The sequence below is a fragment of the Melopsittacus undulatus genome, chromosome 2 (assembly GCF_012275295.1).
Source record: "Melopsittacus undulatus isolate bMelUnd1 chromosome 2, bMelUnd1.mat.Z, whole genome shotgun sequence".
NCBI lineage: Eukaryota > Metazoa > Chordata > Aves > Psittaciformes > Psittaculidae > Melopsittacus > Melopsittacus undulatus.
In genome coordinates, this window is record NC_047528.1 from 43,118,396 (window position 1) to 43,136,620 (window position 18,225).

At 47.7% G+C, this 18,225-nt stretch overlaps 1 protein-coding gene across 2 annotated transcripts; it reads right to left on the reverse strand.

Moving 5' to 3' along the window:
* Positions 1-7,443: 7,443 nt before the first annotated feature.
* POU4F1 (POU class 4 homeobox 1) lies at positions 7,444-9,582 on the reverse strand. 2 transcript variants are annotated; one of them, XM_034074625.1, is made up of 3 exons: positions 9,436-9,582; positions 8,276-8,564; positions 7,444-8,191 (listed from the first exon to the last, which is right to left on the reverse strand). In XM_034074625.1, the coding sequence occupies exons 1-3, from the start codon at positions 9,556-9,558 to the stop codon at positions 7,515-7,517; spliced, it is 1,089 nt and encodes a 362-aa protein (XP_033930516.1). In that variant the 5' UTR covers positions 9,559-9,582; the 3' UTR covers positions 7,444-7,514. The 2 variants fall into 2 exon arrangements, with proteins under 2 accessions (XP_033930516.1, XP_033930515.1); XM_034074624.1 differs by having other exon boundaries at positions 7,444-8,564.
* Positions 9,583-18,225: the final 8,643 nt, after the last annotated feature.

Below are 18,225 nucleotides of genomic sequence, written 5' to 3' on the forward strand. Positions count from 1 at the left end.
GTGAAAAAAAGTCTTGTGTAAGTGAATTTCCACTGCTGGATGCTGTCAACACTTTGTTTTATTCTGATCCGCGTGTACAAAAGTTTGTATACATTATGCTGAAGCGAAGAGAGGCAGAGGTTTAGTGAGCTGTAATTAGTCACCGAACAAACTTCTGGTAGCAATTCGGTTCACATAATGACCATCATGGAGGGCGAAGTTATGTGTATAGGCGCCTTGTCACGTAGCCTATGAAAAGGTTCATTCATGTTGACATGGCGTCCTCTTGTCAAAGAATACCTTTTTTAATAATTTTTTTTGTAAAAAAAAAAAAAAAGAAAAGAAAAAAATGGGAGGGAAAGAAAAAAAGAAAAAAATAAGAAAAAAAAACCAAAAAGCCAACAAAACAACCCACAAGCAAACCCAGACCCACAGCTTGTACAACCACAGTTTTTATACATTTTAGCTCGGGCTTACACATTTAAGTAGCTTTCCTTTACCTGAGAGAGGGATGCCCGCACTCCTTCTCCCACTCCGCCCCCCGGAGCACCCGCAGCGCCGAGTATAGGAGGGCTCCTGCTGCCTAACCGGGCTTGGGGCTGGTTTTGCGTTCGCACTGGCACCTAGCTGGATGCTTCATCCTCTGCAAGCCGGGGGGTGGTCGGCTGGTGTCCACACCGAGGGAAGCTATTTTGAGGCTTTTAGGACTCGCAATTGAACATCAAATAATTGATCTTCAACGTACTAACACACACAACGTGTGTGCATTTCTATTATTTATTTAATTTTTATATAAAGCCTGCTAAATACTTCAGTCTTTAGAGTGATTAATGTCTAATGACATCAATTTTTTAAGTCATTTTCCCTCCTCGCTTCCCCATACACATATATATTGTTTTTCTGTAATAGGTGTTTAATAACTCTTCCCCCCAGAGTTAGAGATGCTCTAGCATACTTAGATAAGCAGGCTGAAGGAGTAAAGATGCAGTTCAGACGAAGGCTCCTACTTTCCCACAGGGGCTGTGACCCTTCTCAAGTCCCTAGACCAGTATGGGGAGAAGGTTTTGCCTGCCCAGCTGCCCCTTGGCCATCAGGTTCAGGCTGGGTTTGGCTGGTGACACGGCCGTAAACCCACACCACTGCGGCACTGAAGAGACGGCTCCGGGGCCCCGTCTGCTAGCGGAAACACCGCGCTGAGTCCGCTTTAGAGTTTGCACCTTAAATTCACGGTGGGAGGCCAGAGGCCCCGCTGTGAGCACCCTGCTGCCGCTCCGCTCCCCGTGGAGGCAACCCCAGCACCGGCTGTCGCTGTTATCGGCTGTGCCAGAGCAAAAGCAGAAAAGGTGCACTTCTGCCCACGGGGCGCTGCCTTTTCCTGCCTGCCGCTGCCTGCCCCTAGTCGGCCCGGCAGCGGGGCTGGGCCGCCCTGGTGCCGACAGCCGCTTTTTGCTATGACAGCTTCTTCAAAGATTTCTATGTGACATTTTATTTTAAATTAACTTTTGATCCCTGGATTTCATCCATCCATCCATCCATCCATCCATCCATGCCGCCACCCACCGCTCACCGCTCTATCTTGCCATAATGAGAAGAGACTTGTCTTCAGGTCTAGTAGGTCCCATTTCTGGGACCTATCTATTCAGCTGACCTATATATCCACCCACTGCTTTTCTCCTAAATTGAGCCTGCTTCAGGTGCCAAGGGGTTACAAAAGAGGAAAAAATAAGTACCTTTCCAAAAGCTGAAGAGAAAGGAGGGGAAGAGGGAAGGAAGAGGAAGGGGAGGGTGTCTGTCTGTGCAGCACGCCTCCCATCAAGCTGCCTTGACAACAATTACTAAAGTTTTTAATTAGCCTCTTGTTATACTTCATTTTATTAATTTTCCAAATCTCAGCCCATGAATTATTAACGGCAGCTCCGTAATTGTGTTTGCAGCAGTGCACGGGATGGGGATGGTGGCGGCTGCTGCAGCCCTGCCCCACCACACCGCAGCTCGACCCCGCTCCTGGGGCCGGTGAAGGGTCCGGGTCCCAGGCAGCGGTGGCCTCCAAGCTCTTATCAACCTCTTATCAACTCTTAAATAACATAATTACCCATAATCAAACTCCCGTCTGGCAGGTGAAAACGGGTTCCCAAGCGAATTGGAAATTTTAAATCAATTAGGCTTTCTCCCCTCCTTTCCCCCACCTTCCTTCCCCCCCTACCCCCCCGAATCAGCAGGTAAATATAACAGAGCTTTTTTTAAATAAAAAATAACGCCGGCTGAAAAGCGAGACATAAATAACTGGAGGGATTTAAAATCGTTTGGGAAATTCCAGAATAACACAGAGCGGCAGCGGCGGAATCAAGCTTTATGTGCTCGAGTCCGTCAGAGTTAAAATAATTATCTGTCGACAAATCTATTTCTCTTCGGAGCGAAGGGGGGACAAGGGGAGGCGGGGAGGGAGGCACATAAACCATAAAACCTGTGCTGTAGGACACTTCATTTTCCTTCTGGGAAGCCTTTTTACTTGTTGAACCAGGACCGAATTAGTCTTAATATCACAGGAGAGTAAAAATCAATACGGCAGTGGCAGTGGGTGTCTGTTATTCACTTATGATGGCCTAATCTAAGTTGAAAGCAATAGGAGAGTAAGTGTTAAGCAGAAATTCCGGGAGCCAGTCCGGTCTGACTGACTGAGAACTGGAAAATCACATCGGGAAGGCGGCGAGATGCCTCAGGTGTGTAGGGAAGGCCGTTCGAGGGATGGCGGTACTGAGGGGACCTCGGCAGGGTCCGGGCCCTGCGGATCGGGACCCAGCAGCAACGGCCCCGGCCCATTTCACACATACTGGGACTGTGGATATCTATATGGTTTTTTTCACAAATTGCAAGTCTATATGGAGGAGTCTGCACACTGCTGGGGAATGAAAGTGAATCTGTGTGCTACGCCTTCGTCCTTACCGCATTTTTTTATTTTCCTCGAATGCAAAAGTTTTAATAGACCTTAGGTCAGAGCTTATAAACACAAATAGAAACATCTTCTTTCTCTCTTTCCCTTTCTTTCTTTCTTTTCTTTCTTTCTTTCTTTCTTTCTTTCTTTCTTTCTTTCTTTCTTTCTTTCTTTCTTTCTTTCTTTCTTTCTTTCTTTCTTTCTTTTTCTTTCTTTCTTTCTTTCTTTCTTTCTTTTTCCTTCTTTCTTTCTTTCTTTCTTTCTTTCTTTCTTTCTTTCTTTCTTTCTTTCTTTCTCTTTCTTTCTTTCTTTCTTTCTTTCTTTCTTTCTTTCTTTCTTTTTCTTTCTTTCTTTCTTTCTTTCTTTCTTTTTCCTTCTTTCTTTCTTTCTTTCTTTCTTTCTTTCTTTCTTTCTTTCTCTTTCTTTCTTTCTTTCTTTCTTTCTTTCTTTCTTTCTTTCTTTCTTTCTTTCTTTCTTTCTTTCTTTCTTTCTTTCTTTCCCTTTCTTCCTTCCTTCCTTCCTTCCTTCCTTCCTTCCTTCCTTCCTTCCTTCCTTCCTTTCTTCCTTCCTTTTCCTTCCTTTTCCTTCCTTTCTTCCTCTTTTCCTCTCTTCCTCCCTTCCTCTCTTTCTCCCTTCTTTCTCTCTCCCTTTTTCTCTTTCTCTCTTTCTCTATTTCCTCCTTTTCTTTTCCTTCTTACCCGTTTCGTTTTCTTTCTTTTATTTCTTTCCTTCCTTCTTTTCTAGCCTGTCTTTTCCTCTCTTTCTCTCCCTTTCTCCATTTCTTTCTCCCTTTCTCAATTTCCTCCCTTTCTTTTCCTTCTCACCTGTTTCGTTTTCTTTCTTTCATTTCTTTCTTTCCTTCCTTTTCTTGCCTGTCTTTTCCTCTCTTTCTCTCCCTTTCTCCATTTCTTTCTCCTTTGCTTACTTCCTTTCGATGTTTTTAGCGAGGCATTTCTTTAAAAGGGCTCTTGAGCATTTAGTGGGTTTATGAACTATTCTGATTCATCCGACGGAAAGCAGAACATTCCGGTTTTGCACAGTTTCCTACCATGAAAATAGGAAACTCTGCAAAGCTTTTCTTTTCACCATCTGTTTTATTAACATATTAATTTTGTTTTCTTTGTACTCGATAAGGATTGTATTTATTACAAAACAAGCTCCTTAACTTTTCAATACATACATCGGTCATTACCGTATAATACAAACGTGGTGTCGCTTGTAACATTCCAATCGTTTGGGGCAGATGAAAGGAAACCCAGCATTTGTAACTGTTTTTATTTGTTCATTCCTGACTCTCCAAAAATGATATCCGGTAATACTTTTCTATAAAATAATATTTTTACAAATGCATTTATTAAAAATTCTGATGACATTTCAAGTTAATAACAACAGAAACAAGTCGATTTCCGGTGGACGAGGCCTATGGTTTCTTTTAAAAATACCTTTAGTGCTTCTTTTCTAACATCAACAGTTGTTTAAAATCACAGCTTTTTAACGTATTATTCTTTTCTGAACATCACGTGTCTTGATTCACAGAGTTACCGGCGAAATTAAAAAGATTTGGCTAAAATATGTCTACAGAAGAAATAATCCCAGCTATTAAGTAACTTTTTACATTTGGCATCTGATCTAGTCACAGGTCATCAGAAAATAGGAAGAGGTTCTTTGATCACTTGAAGCAGTAGGTGGCATCCTATACGTTCCTATTGAACGATTGCCTTTACACCATAAGGAGAGATCAGTTTAGGATTTTCATATTTATTAACCCAAAATAAAAATACAGTATCTCGTTACATAATCAAGTGCAATTAGGCCAGTCAGAACAACATATAAACCTGAAACCACCCCAGCTTTTATTCTTTATACATATTTTGTAGGTGCATAATCCTTTCCAGCAAACTGAAAAGAAATACTTCAGAAGTCCTCTTAAAATTTTACTTTGATTTATATTCTGCAGTTATAGAATAAACTTCAAGAAACACACGCAGCTAATATATAGTTAATTTTATTCAGAGCACCGATTTTCACATAAGAGCTATCTCAAAGTAAGGATTTCTGGATTTAGCAGAAAAATACATCTCTCACTATCTTTTTTTTTTGGTAGAATTAGTCTTCTCGTCTAACGGCCATCCCTTGAATTTACCAGCCGTGTCTCGGAATATTTATTTTTATCTTATTTTTTTAAATGCACCCAATAATAATTACTATTCTGTTTTCACGTTTGTTTTATTTGTAAGTATGCTGGGACGCATCTCCCTGTTGTATTTTGGCTTACAGAAATATTTCTGGTAGAAATAAAAGTAATAAAGACACAACCAAGGAGAAAGCTCAGCAAACATACATGGACAGGTAGATTATTCGGTGAGACAGTTCAAGATCCACACGTGGTTGCAGTTTGTAACCTTTTTTTCCCTTGTGCATTAAAGAAAATATTTACAATCGTCTTTCTTCCTTTTTCTTTTTTTTTTTTTCTTCCCTCTTTTAAATCTAAATACAAGAACGTGACAAGAACGTTTGTGTTTTCGGTGAAAACAGGCAGTTAAACTGTGAAATTACACCATCCACAAAAGATTCTACCAGAAGCTAGTCTATTTAGTGCTCAGTTTCAAAATGCATAGAATGTTTGCGCTGCAAACAATGATACACAAAATAATAATATTAATAATAATAATAATAATAATAAAATAAATAGATAAATAAATAAATAGTATCGAGACTTTATCACGGATCTTTCTATGCCTTTTTTTTCCCCTTTTCTTTCTCTTTCTTTTTTTTTCTTTTTTCTTTTTTTTTTTTTTTGAGGTCATGCATACTTTTAGTCTATTGTTTGTTTTGATTTAAAAGGAACTGTATTTTCTTCTCAGACATTCCTTGTCAGCTAACAGCCTTAACAGTGGCTCGGTGTCAGCTGGAGCCAGCAACCGCTTCTGCAAGAAGCTGGCGGTTTTACCTAACGAGCTCTGATAATTTCATTTTAATTTCTTTTCTTTTTTTTTTTTTTTCCTTTTTCTTCAATCCGCAAGACATCTAATGCACCTTGATGATTATTAGTAGTACCAGCATCGTTACAACGGAACAACATCATCGCTTCCAATCCGGGAGACTGTGATAGTGCAAATTGAACCCTCCCCAATCCCCAAAACCCATCCTCTACCTAACGTTTATTATTTAGAATAAACGACTTTTAAGCCCAAATGGGATTTCTTCTTTTTCTTTTTTTCTTTTTTTTTTTTTTTTTGTGTGTGTTTGTTCCCAGCATGCAGACCCTTCAGAAACAAATGTCATTTCAAACCCTGCACTGGTGATTTCTGTTGCCTGCCGCGGGCAACAACCCCTGGCCCCCGGAGGAAACCAAGGCGGGACCTTTTCCCCACCGCAGTCCCTTGCTAACCTAAATCCAGCAGAATTTGATGGGGATGCCGGGGGCCATGGAGAGGGAAGGAAGGGAGGGGAAGGAAGGGGAGAGTACATAGTTAACCACAAGCCTTAATGAATCTGAACATCATCTTTTCGGAGAGCATCCCTACTCGGGCAGGTTTGGCAGCTGCCTCCAGACACATCTCTGCGGAGACAGGGACCTGTCTTCCGACACGGATGGAACCGCAAACCATGCAGGCGAGGGAAGGGAAACAAAGGGGCCGCGGAGTAACTTTTTTTGGAAGGGTGGGAGGGTGGGGGTGGGGGAGGGGTGGGGTGTTTTTATTTCCCTTGAGCTAGCTAGGATTAGGGAGGCAAGAGCAGAGAGGGAAGGGACCCGCTCCCAAGCATAGGGAGCTCCGGCTGCCCCGGCTCCGTTCGCACAGCTCCCAGGCACAGACAAGACCCGTCGCCAAAGCCTCGTAAAAAAAAAAAAACGCGTTCGGGGGAAAAGCAGGGGGATAAAAAGAGGAAAAGAAAGAGAGGAAAAAAAAAAAAGAAGAAAGATACAAAAGAAAAAGGGGAAAAAACCCCAGAAACAAACCACACCAAAACCAAAGAAAAAGACCTCCGCCCTCGCCCCCCTCCCCCCCCCCCCCCAAACCACCGCCATCCTCATTCATTACCAAGCCAGAGGAAAAGAAAGAAAACCAGAAAGCAATGAAAAGAGACCCAAACCAAACGTAGCATCATCACCGACAGTTTCGCCTTCCGGGTTTGTTGGTCGGATTTTTTTCCTTCGGAAAGTTGTGACTTAGGTTGCTCGTTTTGTGGTTGTTGCTGTCACGGTATTTATTGGTGTGTGTCTGTGTGTGTTTACGCTTTAAGTTGCTCTTTCTCCCGCTTTCTGTTGGGGTTGGGGGGGGAGCACAGAGGGGGATGGGGCCGCTGAAATGACCCCCACTGGTTTCTAGAGCGTTTTTACCTCCTCCTCTCTCCTCCTTCTTCTCGTTGATGTCCCGATGTCTTTTTGTTTTAATAATTGATAGCGCACTCCCTTCCTCCCCCCTCCCTCCCCGCAGGCCCCCCTTTCCCTTCTCAGCGAGTAGTTCGCGTTTAATTTCTACATCGTCCCTTGGTCCCCAGGAGCTTCCCACGGCATCTCGGGCGAGGGCAGCGGTGGGTGTGCGGCCCCCGGACCCAGACCCGGCCCGGACCCCCCTGGGGCCGCTCCTCCCGCCCGCCCCTAGTAGGTGGCGGAAAATTTCATCCGTTTCTGCTTCTGTCTCTGGTTGCAAAACCAAACCCGCACCACGTTCTTTTTGAGGTCCAATTTCTCGGCAATGGCGGCGATCTTCTCGGAGGAGGGCCGGGGCTGAACGGCGAAGTAAGCCTCGAGGGAGCGCTTCTCCGGAGCGGCGATGGAAGTCCGCTTGCGCTTCTTCTCCCCTCCGTTGAAGAGCTCGGGCTTGTTCATTTTTTCCCGCTGGGCGCCCTCGGCCTCCTCCAGCCAGGCCTGCAGGATGGGTTTGAGGGCGATCATGTTGTTGTGGGAGAGGGTGAGGGACTCGAAACGGCAGATGGTGCTCTGGCTGAGGGAGCCCACCCCCGGGATCTTCAGGTTGGCTAGCGCCGAGCCCACGTCGGCCTGTGTCACCCCCAGCTTGATGCGCCGCTGCTTGAAGCGTTCGGCGAAGGCCTCCAGCTCCCGCGGGTCCGTGTCCGAGTCGCAGATGGAGGCCAAGCCGGCCGCCCCTACCACCGCCGCAGCCGAGGCCACCTGCCCAGCGGCCCCGTGGTGCGCAGCCACCAGCCCCGGGTGCGGCAGCCCCGACGGCATGTTCATGGCGGCCGGGTGCGAGAGGTGGCCCAGGCCGTGCATGTGCGAGTGCGGGTGAGCAGAAGTGGAGATGAGGCCGCCGCCTCCCCCGCCGCCGCCACCGCCGGCCCCACCGCCGCCGGCCCCTCCGCCGCCGCCGCCTGCCCCGTCGTGGCCGCCGCCGCCACCGCCTCCGCCGCCGCCTCCGCCGGGCATAAGTGCCAGGGAGGGGGAGGTGATGTGGTCGAGGAGGTCGCCGGGTTCCAGCGCCTGGTGGTGGTGGTGGTGATGGTGGTGGTGGTGTGCCAGAGGCACGGTGGAGGTGGAGGTGCAGGGCACGCTGTTCATCGTGTGGTAGGTGGCGTCCGGTTTGAAGGGGTGGCTCTTGCCCTGCGAGACGGCAATGTCGACGGCGGCCAGTGCCTCGGCCCGCGCCAGCAGGGTCTCATCGAGGCTGGCGAAGATATTGCTCTGCAGCTGCAAGGGACACAAAACAGAGAGGGGTGCGGGGAAAGTAGGGCAGGGGGGCGTTGGGAAGCGGTCAAAGAGAAAAGAAAGATGGAGACAGAAGCGAGAGTGTGGGTTTGCGGGGGCGCCGTGGGAAGGAGCAGGGAAAGTCGAGAGAGGGAATCCCGTGAGGAGATAAAAAGTTGGGGGGAAGGAGGAGGGAAGCCGGCAACAGCGTGCCCGTGTGAAGGGGTACGGGGCAGGGGGAAGAGCCAAGTGAATGATAGAAACGAGGTATAGCCGGAGGCAGCAAGGGGAAGGGAGGAGAAATAGGGGATAGGGTAGAATAATAGGAAAGAGAGTGCAGAGGGGAGCAAAAGAGGAAAAGAAGAAGCAAAGAGTAGAAAAGGCAGAAAGCCGGGGAGAGGTATCAAAAAAAAAAGAGGGGACGAGGGAGTAAAGGGAACAAATATATTAAAATAAAATTAAATTTAAAAAATAAATTAAAAAAACAAACGAAAGGAGAAAGGAGGAGAAGAAATGGATCTGTAACTCTCATCTGGGGAATTGTGTCAAACACAAGAGCACATAAAGCGCATTCCTTTTCAGAGGCCGAGTCATAAAAATTAATACAGAAAGTGGATGAAGTCGGAGGCTCGTGTGAACACCGCTTTCAAAAAAGATCACAGGCGCTCAGATGATTGCAGAGGAAGACATGAAAAAAACATTAAGCGCCGCTTGTCAAAATGTGCCTCGCAGCGGTTTTTTTATTAATGCACATACACATACATGCAGTGTACAGAAAAGAGAAAGAGTGTGTGTCTGTGTGTAAGAGAGAGAGGGAAAGAAAGAAAGAAAGCACATAAAGAAATAAAGAGAGCTGTAGCTGCCTGTCCCTTACCGGTGGAGTTGGTAGACATGCTCTTCTTATTGCTTCCGAGCTGGAGTGTAGAGAGGGGTATTTGTGCTCAGGTAGGGTAGGATGCATGGCAAAATGCGGCTGCTTGCTGTTCATGGACATCATCTTGAAGGCTTGGCATGTAAATCCACAAACACTCCTGAAGTCGGGGGAAAGTGTTCTCCGGGCGCTCTCCTCCTCCTCCCGCCGTGGGAAGCCGCGGACGGCTGCGGATGGCGGTCGGGGCAGCCGGTGGCGCGGTGCCGCAGCGGACCCTGCCCCCGCCGCCGCCGCGGTGGCCGGGGCTGGGCTGGGCGGGTGAGCGGGCGGCGAGGCTCCCTCCGGCCCCCGCCGTCTCACTCCTCTGCCTGCCGCTGCCCGGCGCCGGGCGCGCTGCGCTGCGCTCTGCCCGCACCTGAGCCCCGCATCCCGTGGCTACCGCCGGGCGGGCTCTCGCGAGAGCGTGGCGGCTCCGGCTTTGACAGGCATCAGCTGTCTCCCCCCCTTCCTCCTCCTCCCCCTCTCTTTCCTCCTCCTTCTCCTCCTCCTTTTCCTCCCTCCGCCGCCGCCGCCTCCCCCGGTCCCTGCCTCCCCGCGCCTTGTTGCATCTCCCGCAGCCCTCGCCCGTCTCGCCGGGGCGGCGGCGGCGGGGCCTCTCTTATAGCCAGCGACGCTGAGCACCGGCCGGCTGCGGCACCTGTGGCTGCCACACGTGCGCGCTGCGCGGCCGCCAGCGCTGCCCAGGGGCGCCCCGATGGGGCGGGGATGGGCGGTGGGGCGCGGAGGCGGTGGGTGCCCCCGGGGCGGGGCCGGCGAGGTGCAGGTCGGCGCCCCTTCCCTGTGCCCCGAGCGGCGGTGGGAACCGGCCCGGCGCTCGGCACCCACGCACAAAGGTGTGTGGTCCCTGCCGCAGCCGAGGGCCCGCACGGTAGGAAGTGCCGCACCCCGCCGCTGTACGGGGGAGATCTGCGCTTCGGCTCTCAGGGAAGAACCGCGGCGGCAAGCGTTTGTTTGAAGCACTCCGAGGCTACCGATTTCCGTATAGTTTCATTCCCCCATCACCGCCGAGTGTAGTTTTGTTACAAAGACACCGCCGGTGACAGACGTTTCGTCCACGAGGAGCGTGGGCTTCCCATAAGGGGAAGTGCTGCGGAGGTGGAATTGGGCATCTCCTCTTGGCTTCCCGGGCAGCCCGCGCTCCTTATGCCTGGGAAAACCCAAGTTTCATTGGCGTAGTCAATGTAGTCTCACAAACAGAACATGTTTTCTCTTTCACTCTTTCTTCCCGTCTTTCTTTCCTTCTCTCTTTCACTCTCTCTCTTTCCTTCTCTCGCCACTCTCCTTTCCCCGCACTCTTCCTTTCTCCCTCCCCTCTCTTTCTTTCTTTCTTTCTTTCTTTCTTTCTTTCTTTCTTTCTTTCTTTCTTTCTTTCTTTCTTTCTTTCTTTCTTTCTTTCTTTCTTTCTTTCTTTCTTTCTTTCTTTCTTTCTTTCTTTCTCTCTTTCTCTCTTTCTCTCTTTCTCTCTTTCTCTCTCTCTTTCTCTCTCTCTTTCTCTTTTTCTCTCTTTCTTTCTCTCTTTCTCTCTCTCTCTTTCTCTCTCTCTCTTTCTCTCTCTTTCTTTCTTCTTTCTCTCTCTCACCCAGTCCTTCCTTTCTTCCCTTCTTCATCTCTTCACTTTTAGTTCTCTTTTTCTGTCATTTCTGTCTTTTCCCGCTCTTTCTGTTCTTACTCAGGTACTTTTTATACAAGAAACGAGTTGATTCTGTATCATATGAGCTAAAAAAAAATAAAGTAATATGGAATTGCTTTCCTTCCTTCCTCCCTTCCTTCCTTCCTTCCTTCCTTCCTTCCTTCCTTCCTTCCTTCCTTCCTTCCTTCCTTCCTTCCTTCCTTCCTTCCTTCCTTCCTTCCTTCCTTCCTTCCTTCCTTCCTCTTTCTCTCTTTCTTCTTGTCTTACTTTCCTCTATCTTTTCTGTCGTTTATTATTTGAACACTCTTGCATGTGAATGGAACAGTTAAGGAATGACAGTGACACTGGGATTAATGACGCACGGTTGTTTTTATGAGGGATTCGAGGTTACTGCTCCGTTTTAGAGCAGGGGTTTCTGTTGTTGGTTTAGTTTTTTGTTGTTGTGGGTTTGTTTGTTTTTTTTTTGTTTTTTTTTTTTTTTTGTTTAGCTACTTACGAATTTGGAGGCAAAACTGTCAAAGGAGTGAATCTGCTATTGCTGTGCCTGTGGGATTAATGTGAATCCCCAGGGAACAGCCCCTAGTGAATCCTGTCCCCTGGGGCACGCCGAAGCTGTCCCTCGGTGACCGACCAGATGCTGCCTTGTTTGCTTCAGCAGGGCTGCAGGCAGGCGGGCAGCAGTGGGGTGGTTGGATCAGGGATGTGACAGCCTCGGAGTGCATCGGAATTGCTCTGTTTCTCCTGAACGTCTCTTATTTATGCGCATAAACACAGCCGAAAGGGCACGCAGGCACACACACACAGAGCACACAAGCACACACCACAACCCCAGGTAAAGTCCACATTTGTCTTCATAAGCCCTTCCCCAGCTCCCCATCCAGCCGGGAGGAAGGAGGGAACGGCTGCCAATTACTTGTGCGAAAAGGAGCCAGGTCTCCATCCATTACCGCGTCCCCTGGGGTGGCGGAATGCAACTTCATCTCGGGAGGGAGGGGGGTGAACTTGAGACTGAAAGACACTGGTCTGAAGAGGGGTTGTTATCTCCTTATTTATCGAAATCATTGCAGCAGAATAGCTAAATCATACTTTATGTGGATTTCTTCCCCTTTTTAATTTTTTTTTCTTTTTTTAAGTCATATGATTTCTAGCTGTTTCTAAGCTCCCATAAAGCCTCCTGGGGAATGGATGGAGAGGATGAGGAGGAAAGTGGGAGTCAGCACCTCTTTTCACCAAGTTAGCTGCTGTGAAGTGCCCAGCTCTCGGAGGAAGGCCCGGGCATCCTTCCTTTCCTACCAGAGACGGAAAGCCAGGCAATGGCCCTTCCGGGGAGCTCCTGTTTGCTCCAGGCCGGGCGGCAGGCAGAAGGCCAGGCTCACTTCCTTTCCCAGCTGAGGAAGGCATGGGATGCCCGGGTAATCGCCCTCCAGGACGCTGTCAGGCCAAGTGCATGTGGTTTCCCTACGGAAAACGCTGGGAGCCAGAGAGAATCGTGCAAGCGGCGACCAGGGGTGAACGGATTTCCAGGCTGGGCTGTGACCTGCCTTCCTCCCCGCATGCCGTCGGGTTTGCTGTGCCTCTGAGGCTGGGGTCCCCCACCCGCTGGGCAGGCAGCCCGGCCCCGGCTGTTCCCGCAGCACCAACTGCACCGGGGACCGGCGGCTCGGGCGGGAGCTGGCGGGGGAGACCTTCCCCTTGGGCTGAGGAACATAGAACCCCTCCAGTACTTGTGAACGGCACCTTCTGCTCACGCCCTTCTTTTTGTTTTGTATTTTTTTAGGCCAGAAAGGCAGAAAATTCAGCCACACTCCCACTTCCAAGCCCAGTGCCAGCCGTAGGCTGAGGAGGTGAGGACCTCCAGAGGTTTTACAGGCCTTCTGTCCCACCTCTCCGGCGCCTTCTGGAGGTCTCGGCAGCTTGCGATATGCATCCTGCTGTATACTCCTCTGTTTCTCAAATAAGGGGTGAAGTAGTCCCGCTTGCTGGAGAGACACCCACTGCCAGGTGCTCCTTGCCCCTTCATTAAAATCCACCCGGGGCGCGATCACCCAACTTTTCCCTCTGTCTGATCTTCCAGACGTGCTGACAGAAGAGGGGAGGATGAAAGGATTTTGGTCTTATGCTTATCAAGCCAGAGAGAAACAACTTCCCCTCGCAGTCCTTGGGACACATCTATCTATCTATCTATCTATCTATCTATCTATCTATCTATCTATCGATCTATCTATCTATCTATCTATCATCTATCTATCTTATCTATCTATCTATCTATCTATCTATCTATCTATCTATCGTAAGAGGGGTAGCGCTAACTTTAGAGCAACGTTTAAAGTTACATCCCCTCCCCGATGCTGCCCTGACGCAGGTCTCGGCCCCGCGGCCCCCTCAGAGCACAGCCCGGGGCTCACTGCGGACCAGCTCCCCTTGTCGCCAGCTCCCTGCAGCCTCTTTCCCCCCCTCACACACAGCCGGCTCCCCGGGAAGACGGCTTGAGCCAAGCTCAGCACCGCACGGGCCTGATAATAGATTTTATCTTAATGTTCGCTGTTATTTCTATTCCTCGTGGGTACGTCCAGCCTCATGAATACTGATGGCAATAAACTCTCAGGCTTTGAGGAATGAGTTCATTGGCTGTACGACCACGCTGCAGCCCAACTCTTATGGCCAAAGATGCTCGATAAGGCGAGTGAAGCATATATATGCATATAACGCATTTACTTGTCTCCCGTAGTTTTCTTAAGCTCGAAATGCAAGAAAGAAATAAGCAGATTTCCTTAACTGACTGAACTGCCTATCTTGAGAAAGTAATAAAATAACCTCTTATTCCCATGTGAAACGGTTTATAAATTAATTACTGTAACCCATTGTATTTGATTTCTCTTTTAGGATTCCCCAAAGATGAATATACTAAAGCTTGGGATATAAAGAATTAACGTCTTATCATAGTTTGTTATATAGCCCGAGTTTAAATAAAAAGTTAATGTGGATCCTTTAGAACCACTCGCTCTAAACCATCTGGGTACTTTTATTTCACCAAACGTTAGCTTTGCATTTTTCAGTCGCGGTATTTGCCCTACCACAGAGTGTCAGAGGGAGCGCTGAGAGAAAACCTACAGTAAGTGCGTTATTTGGTGAAGTTCACAGGAAGTCAATATCCCATTTAGTGTAGAAGTTATTTGCCCTTTAGATGATAAAAGCAACCTTCAGAAGAAAAAAACCTCAGCACCCACAACACAACCCCCAACCTTCGGGTGAATGCACAAGAAAGTATTGCCATGTCCTAATGAGGACTTTCCTTACATCAGCAAAGACTTGCTAATTACTGATGTACAAGCCGCAATAATTGCTTTCGCAGCCAAAGTGTAGAATGTTGTCATATTAAAAATTGAAATGCTTGATGGTGATGGAGGTCCCATGGTAGCTCACAACGTCCCGTTTCGGGAAAGTGCGGAGACCGGCGGAGCCAGGCGTCCGGGAGAAAATACTGCAGATCTCTCGCTAGTCAGGTTCCTCGCTCTTTCCTTTCAGCGATGCGGAGGGATTAAGCCGCACAGCCAGAAGCCCAGCCGTCAAAACCCCTCCCGGACCGTGCTCGTTTTCCACACCGGCTTCGTGGGCAAACCCGCTGTGGTTTCCACTCGCGCCGCGGTCTCTCCCGCTCCCGGGACACCGCGTTTAGGGGGGAAGTGGCTGAAACACGGCTCCTTAATCCCCTCGGGGACATGGGGGGTCGGCAGCCGAGTTCCACAGCGCTCCAGGATCCGTTCGGCTGCCGAAACCGGGAGCTAAGCCCCCTCCCCCGCTCCGTGAATCAAAGCACCTTCCGAGAGGCTGGGAAGTAGTTGCCTTGTCATGTAACACATTGCCCTGATTTATTATAAAATTTTAACGAAATCATGCATATTTCAACAGCCTTTAATCACTGCATGAAAATTTAATTCATGAACTGTAGCGCGTTTAAATAAATGAAGTGTTAATTCATTAGGATTAATTAATTTGTTAAAGGATTGTGTGCAAGGTTAAGGTGGAAGAAAAACTCTTTGTTAGTTTCGCGTTTTAATCACCAGGTTTTGTTAACAGCGAAGGTGGGGGGGGAGGAAACCCGCCCGAGGGTCTGCTTGGGGAGGGGGCGCCAGAAGTGGGGGCAAAGCCGGCGGCTGGACCGTGTCTGCTCCCACGGGGGACCGTAACCTCGGCCTCCCACCGCCTGTACTTCCCTAGCTGGGATCGGGTCCCCGTGCCCGGGCCGGTTAATTAACTTAATCCCAGCCGAGCGGGTGGAGGCAGGTGCCGAGGAGCCTCAGGCAGAAGCATCCCCTCCACCACACTTCAAGCACTATGTACCGTCACCCTAGCTGGGAGCCAGCGCAAACACCTCCATCCCCTAAAAAAACCCAAACACCACCATAAACCCCCCCCCCCCCCCCCCCATCCCTCATATTATTTCCAGTGAGGTCTGGATCACCCGGCCAGTCCCCATGTTTCAAGGAAAGGATGGCCTGAGAGAAGGACAGGGACCTCTTTCATCCCTGCCCAGTCCCCATGCTTCTCCGGCACATTTCACCTGCTTGAAACTAGCACCCAATGGCGTAACGACATCAGGTCCAAGTAGCAACTGCATGATGGATTTTGGCATTGTCCACCTGTTTTCCTTGAAAGAGAGCAGACAGCACCCATGCAGCCTGTCAGAGCATTGGAGAGGAGACAACACTTCCTACAGAGAAAAGCTGAAAAAACAGTTAGAGATAATGGACATGGAGGCAATAGCTCAATGTTGGGCCATGAAGGCAGGACAGACAGGCCACCCCTTTAGGCCAGGCCTACAGCAGAAGACTGCTATAAGGGACCAAGGTGCAGGAAGGGCCAGACTGGGATAAGCAGACAAGAGGGGATTGTGTATCATCTCTAACTATGTGTGATCCTTGGAATAACCATGAATTCCCACATCAAGTTACCTTGGAGCTGCTTTTCCTCACATCAAAACCTGGGAGTGGAGAAGGGAGAAGCCTCAGTCTGTTTCTGTGGGATGGTCCTATGCCAAAAGCAGCAAGGAAGAAGTGTTAGCTTCACGGTTTGTGAGACATTCAGCATAACCACAGTACAGAAGAGGTGTGCAAAGACTGTTTTTTCAAGCCTGTTGGTGCTGGGAATCAAAGACAGGACTTCGATGCTGTAGAAGAATTAGGATCAGACTTGGTTGGTTTAATCCGCATTTGAATGACATTTGGTGGGGGAAACAGTTGTGAAATGAAGGGGGAAGGAAGTAAGATGTAAGTCAGCACATCTTATATTGCATACACAAGGTACGTATTGTTCCCTTTGTCCCCTTTTTGAAAATACTTTAAAAAGAGACAATAAAGCAAATTCAAAATCAAGCATAGCCCAAGTCAGCACCTGGTATTAGCAGGCAAAGCCATTCCAGCAGCCTTTCACCTGAGGAAGCAATAGTGATCAGACTCATTGGGCCTTCAGGGCACCACAGAGGAGAAGGTCACCTTCCCAAGTGTGTGTAGGATAAAGTGACAATAACAGCAAAAACCTCACCCTGGCCTTCTTGCTCTTGGGTATAACCCAACAGATTTCACATGCAACAAATGGTGGTCGGTAGCAATCTCCCTCTCTTGTGTCACCTACACTCCTGAAGAGCATTCTCCTGTGCTAAAACCTGAAGGTTGCCTTGTACTTAGTACAGTGTTATTAGATGAAGTAAAAATTTAATGAGCCATTAAATATCATTAGACATCATAGATCTGTACATCACTTTGAAACATCTATTGTCTTAATCAAAATTGTAACAGTTAAGTTTTAGATCTTGTGCATTCCTGTTCTACATTACTTCAGAACCAGGTAACTATCATGAAAAATTAACAGCAGTGAACTCTCTCTTAGGTGCTTTTATTCAGAGGGCTTGGTAAGCACAGTAATAGATTAAGCATGCACAGCATTGACAGAATTCAGCCTGGAGAATCAAAGCCCAACCTACAGCTAACAAACTTATAACTGAAGGAACCTTACTCGTTAAAAACAGCTTGAATTTTTTAAGTTGATATTGCACCAATCACTCTGTCAAACTCTCAGCTAAAAGGAATACAATGTACATTAATCAAGTAAAATGTGGAATTTAGACTGTGGTAGTTGTTTTAAAGACATTCAATTAAAAAAACCCGGAACAAACCCCAAAATAACCACCAAAACCAAACCCCAGCCAAACAAAACAAGACCAAGATACCAGAATTCCAATCTGCTTCAGCTTTACAACTTGTGAAACATAAAATGCTCCTACTTACAGCATTGGATGCGATCACAATCTGCTCACGGTATCTGCAGCTGGGATCTGAGGGTCTGAGTAAGCTTGGAAATCAAGTAATTATGGGTAACTATGATAATGCTCTTGCTACAGGGAAGTCACAATTGTGCTCCCGCAACCCTTCCAAGTGAAAAGCCTGTACTTGGCCTGAAACACCTCGCTCTCTGTCCCCATTTGAGGATAAGATAGGAAATTTATGACTTTCATCTTCAGTTTCTTTTAAACTTAAGCTCGGTTCTTCTATCCATTCAAGTCACATGATAGGTACGGTCAAAACACCCATATTGAGGAGCAAGCCCGTTCCAAAGGACTGGAATGTAGTATAGAAATAACCCCCAGTGTTCTCATTTATTCTGGTTTGATTTCAGGTACCAGTTGTATTCATGCTTCCATCACTGAAAATGACTTGTGCATCAGAAAAATGAAGCCCATAAATGCACCCCTAACCTCACAACGAAACAAAGCAACCTTAATGCTTAGTTACTGTGTATGTGTGACTGCTTTGCAATACAAGGGTGTTTTAAGAAAGTATTAGAGATACATTTTGAGAACCTTTTGCCTCTTCTCCCAAAGTGTTCAAATAAGGCATCATTTTTTGACTTGTGACATTTGACTTATTAGTAAAACTAATGAAGTAAATTAATCAAAATCAGTAGCAGCCCATGCCCAGATGGTTCTGCTATCTCCCTAATTTCTGAAAAATACATTAATAGGTAACAATTACATTTTTCTGTAAAGATTAAAATTCAGGTAGTATACTGAGGCAGTACATGAAGGCACAATGCCACCTTTCCTATCA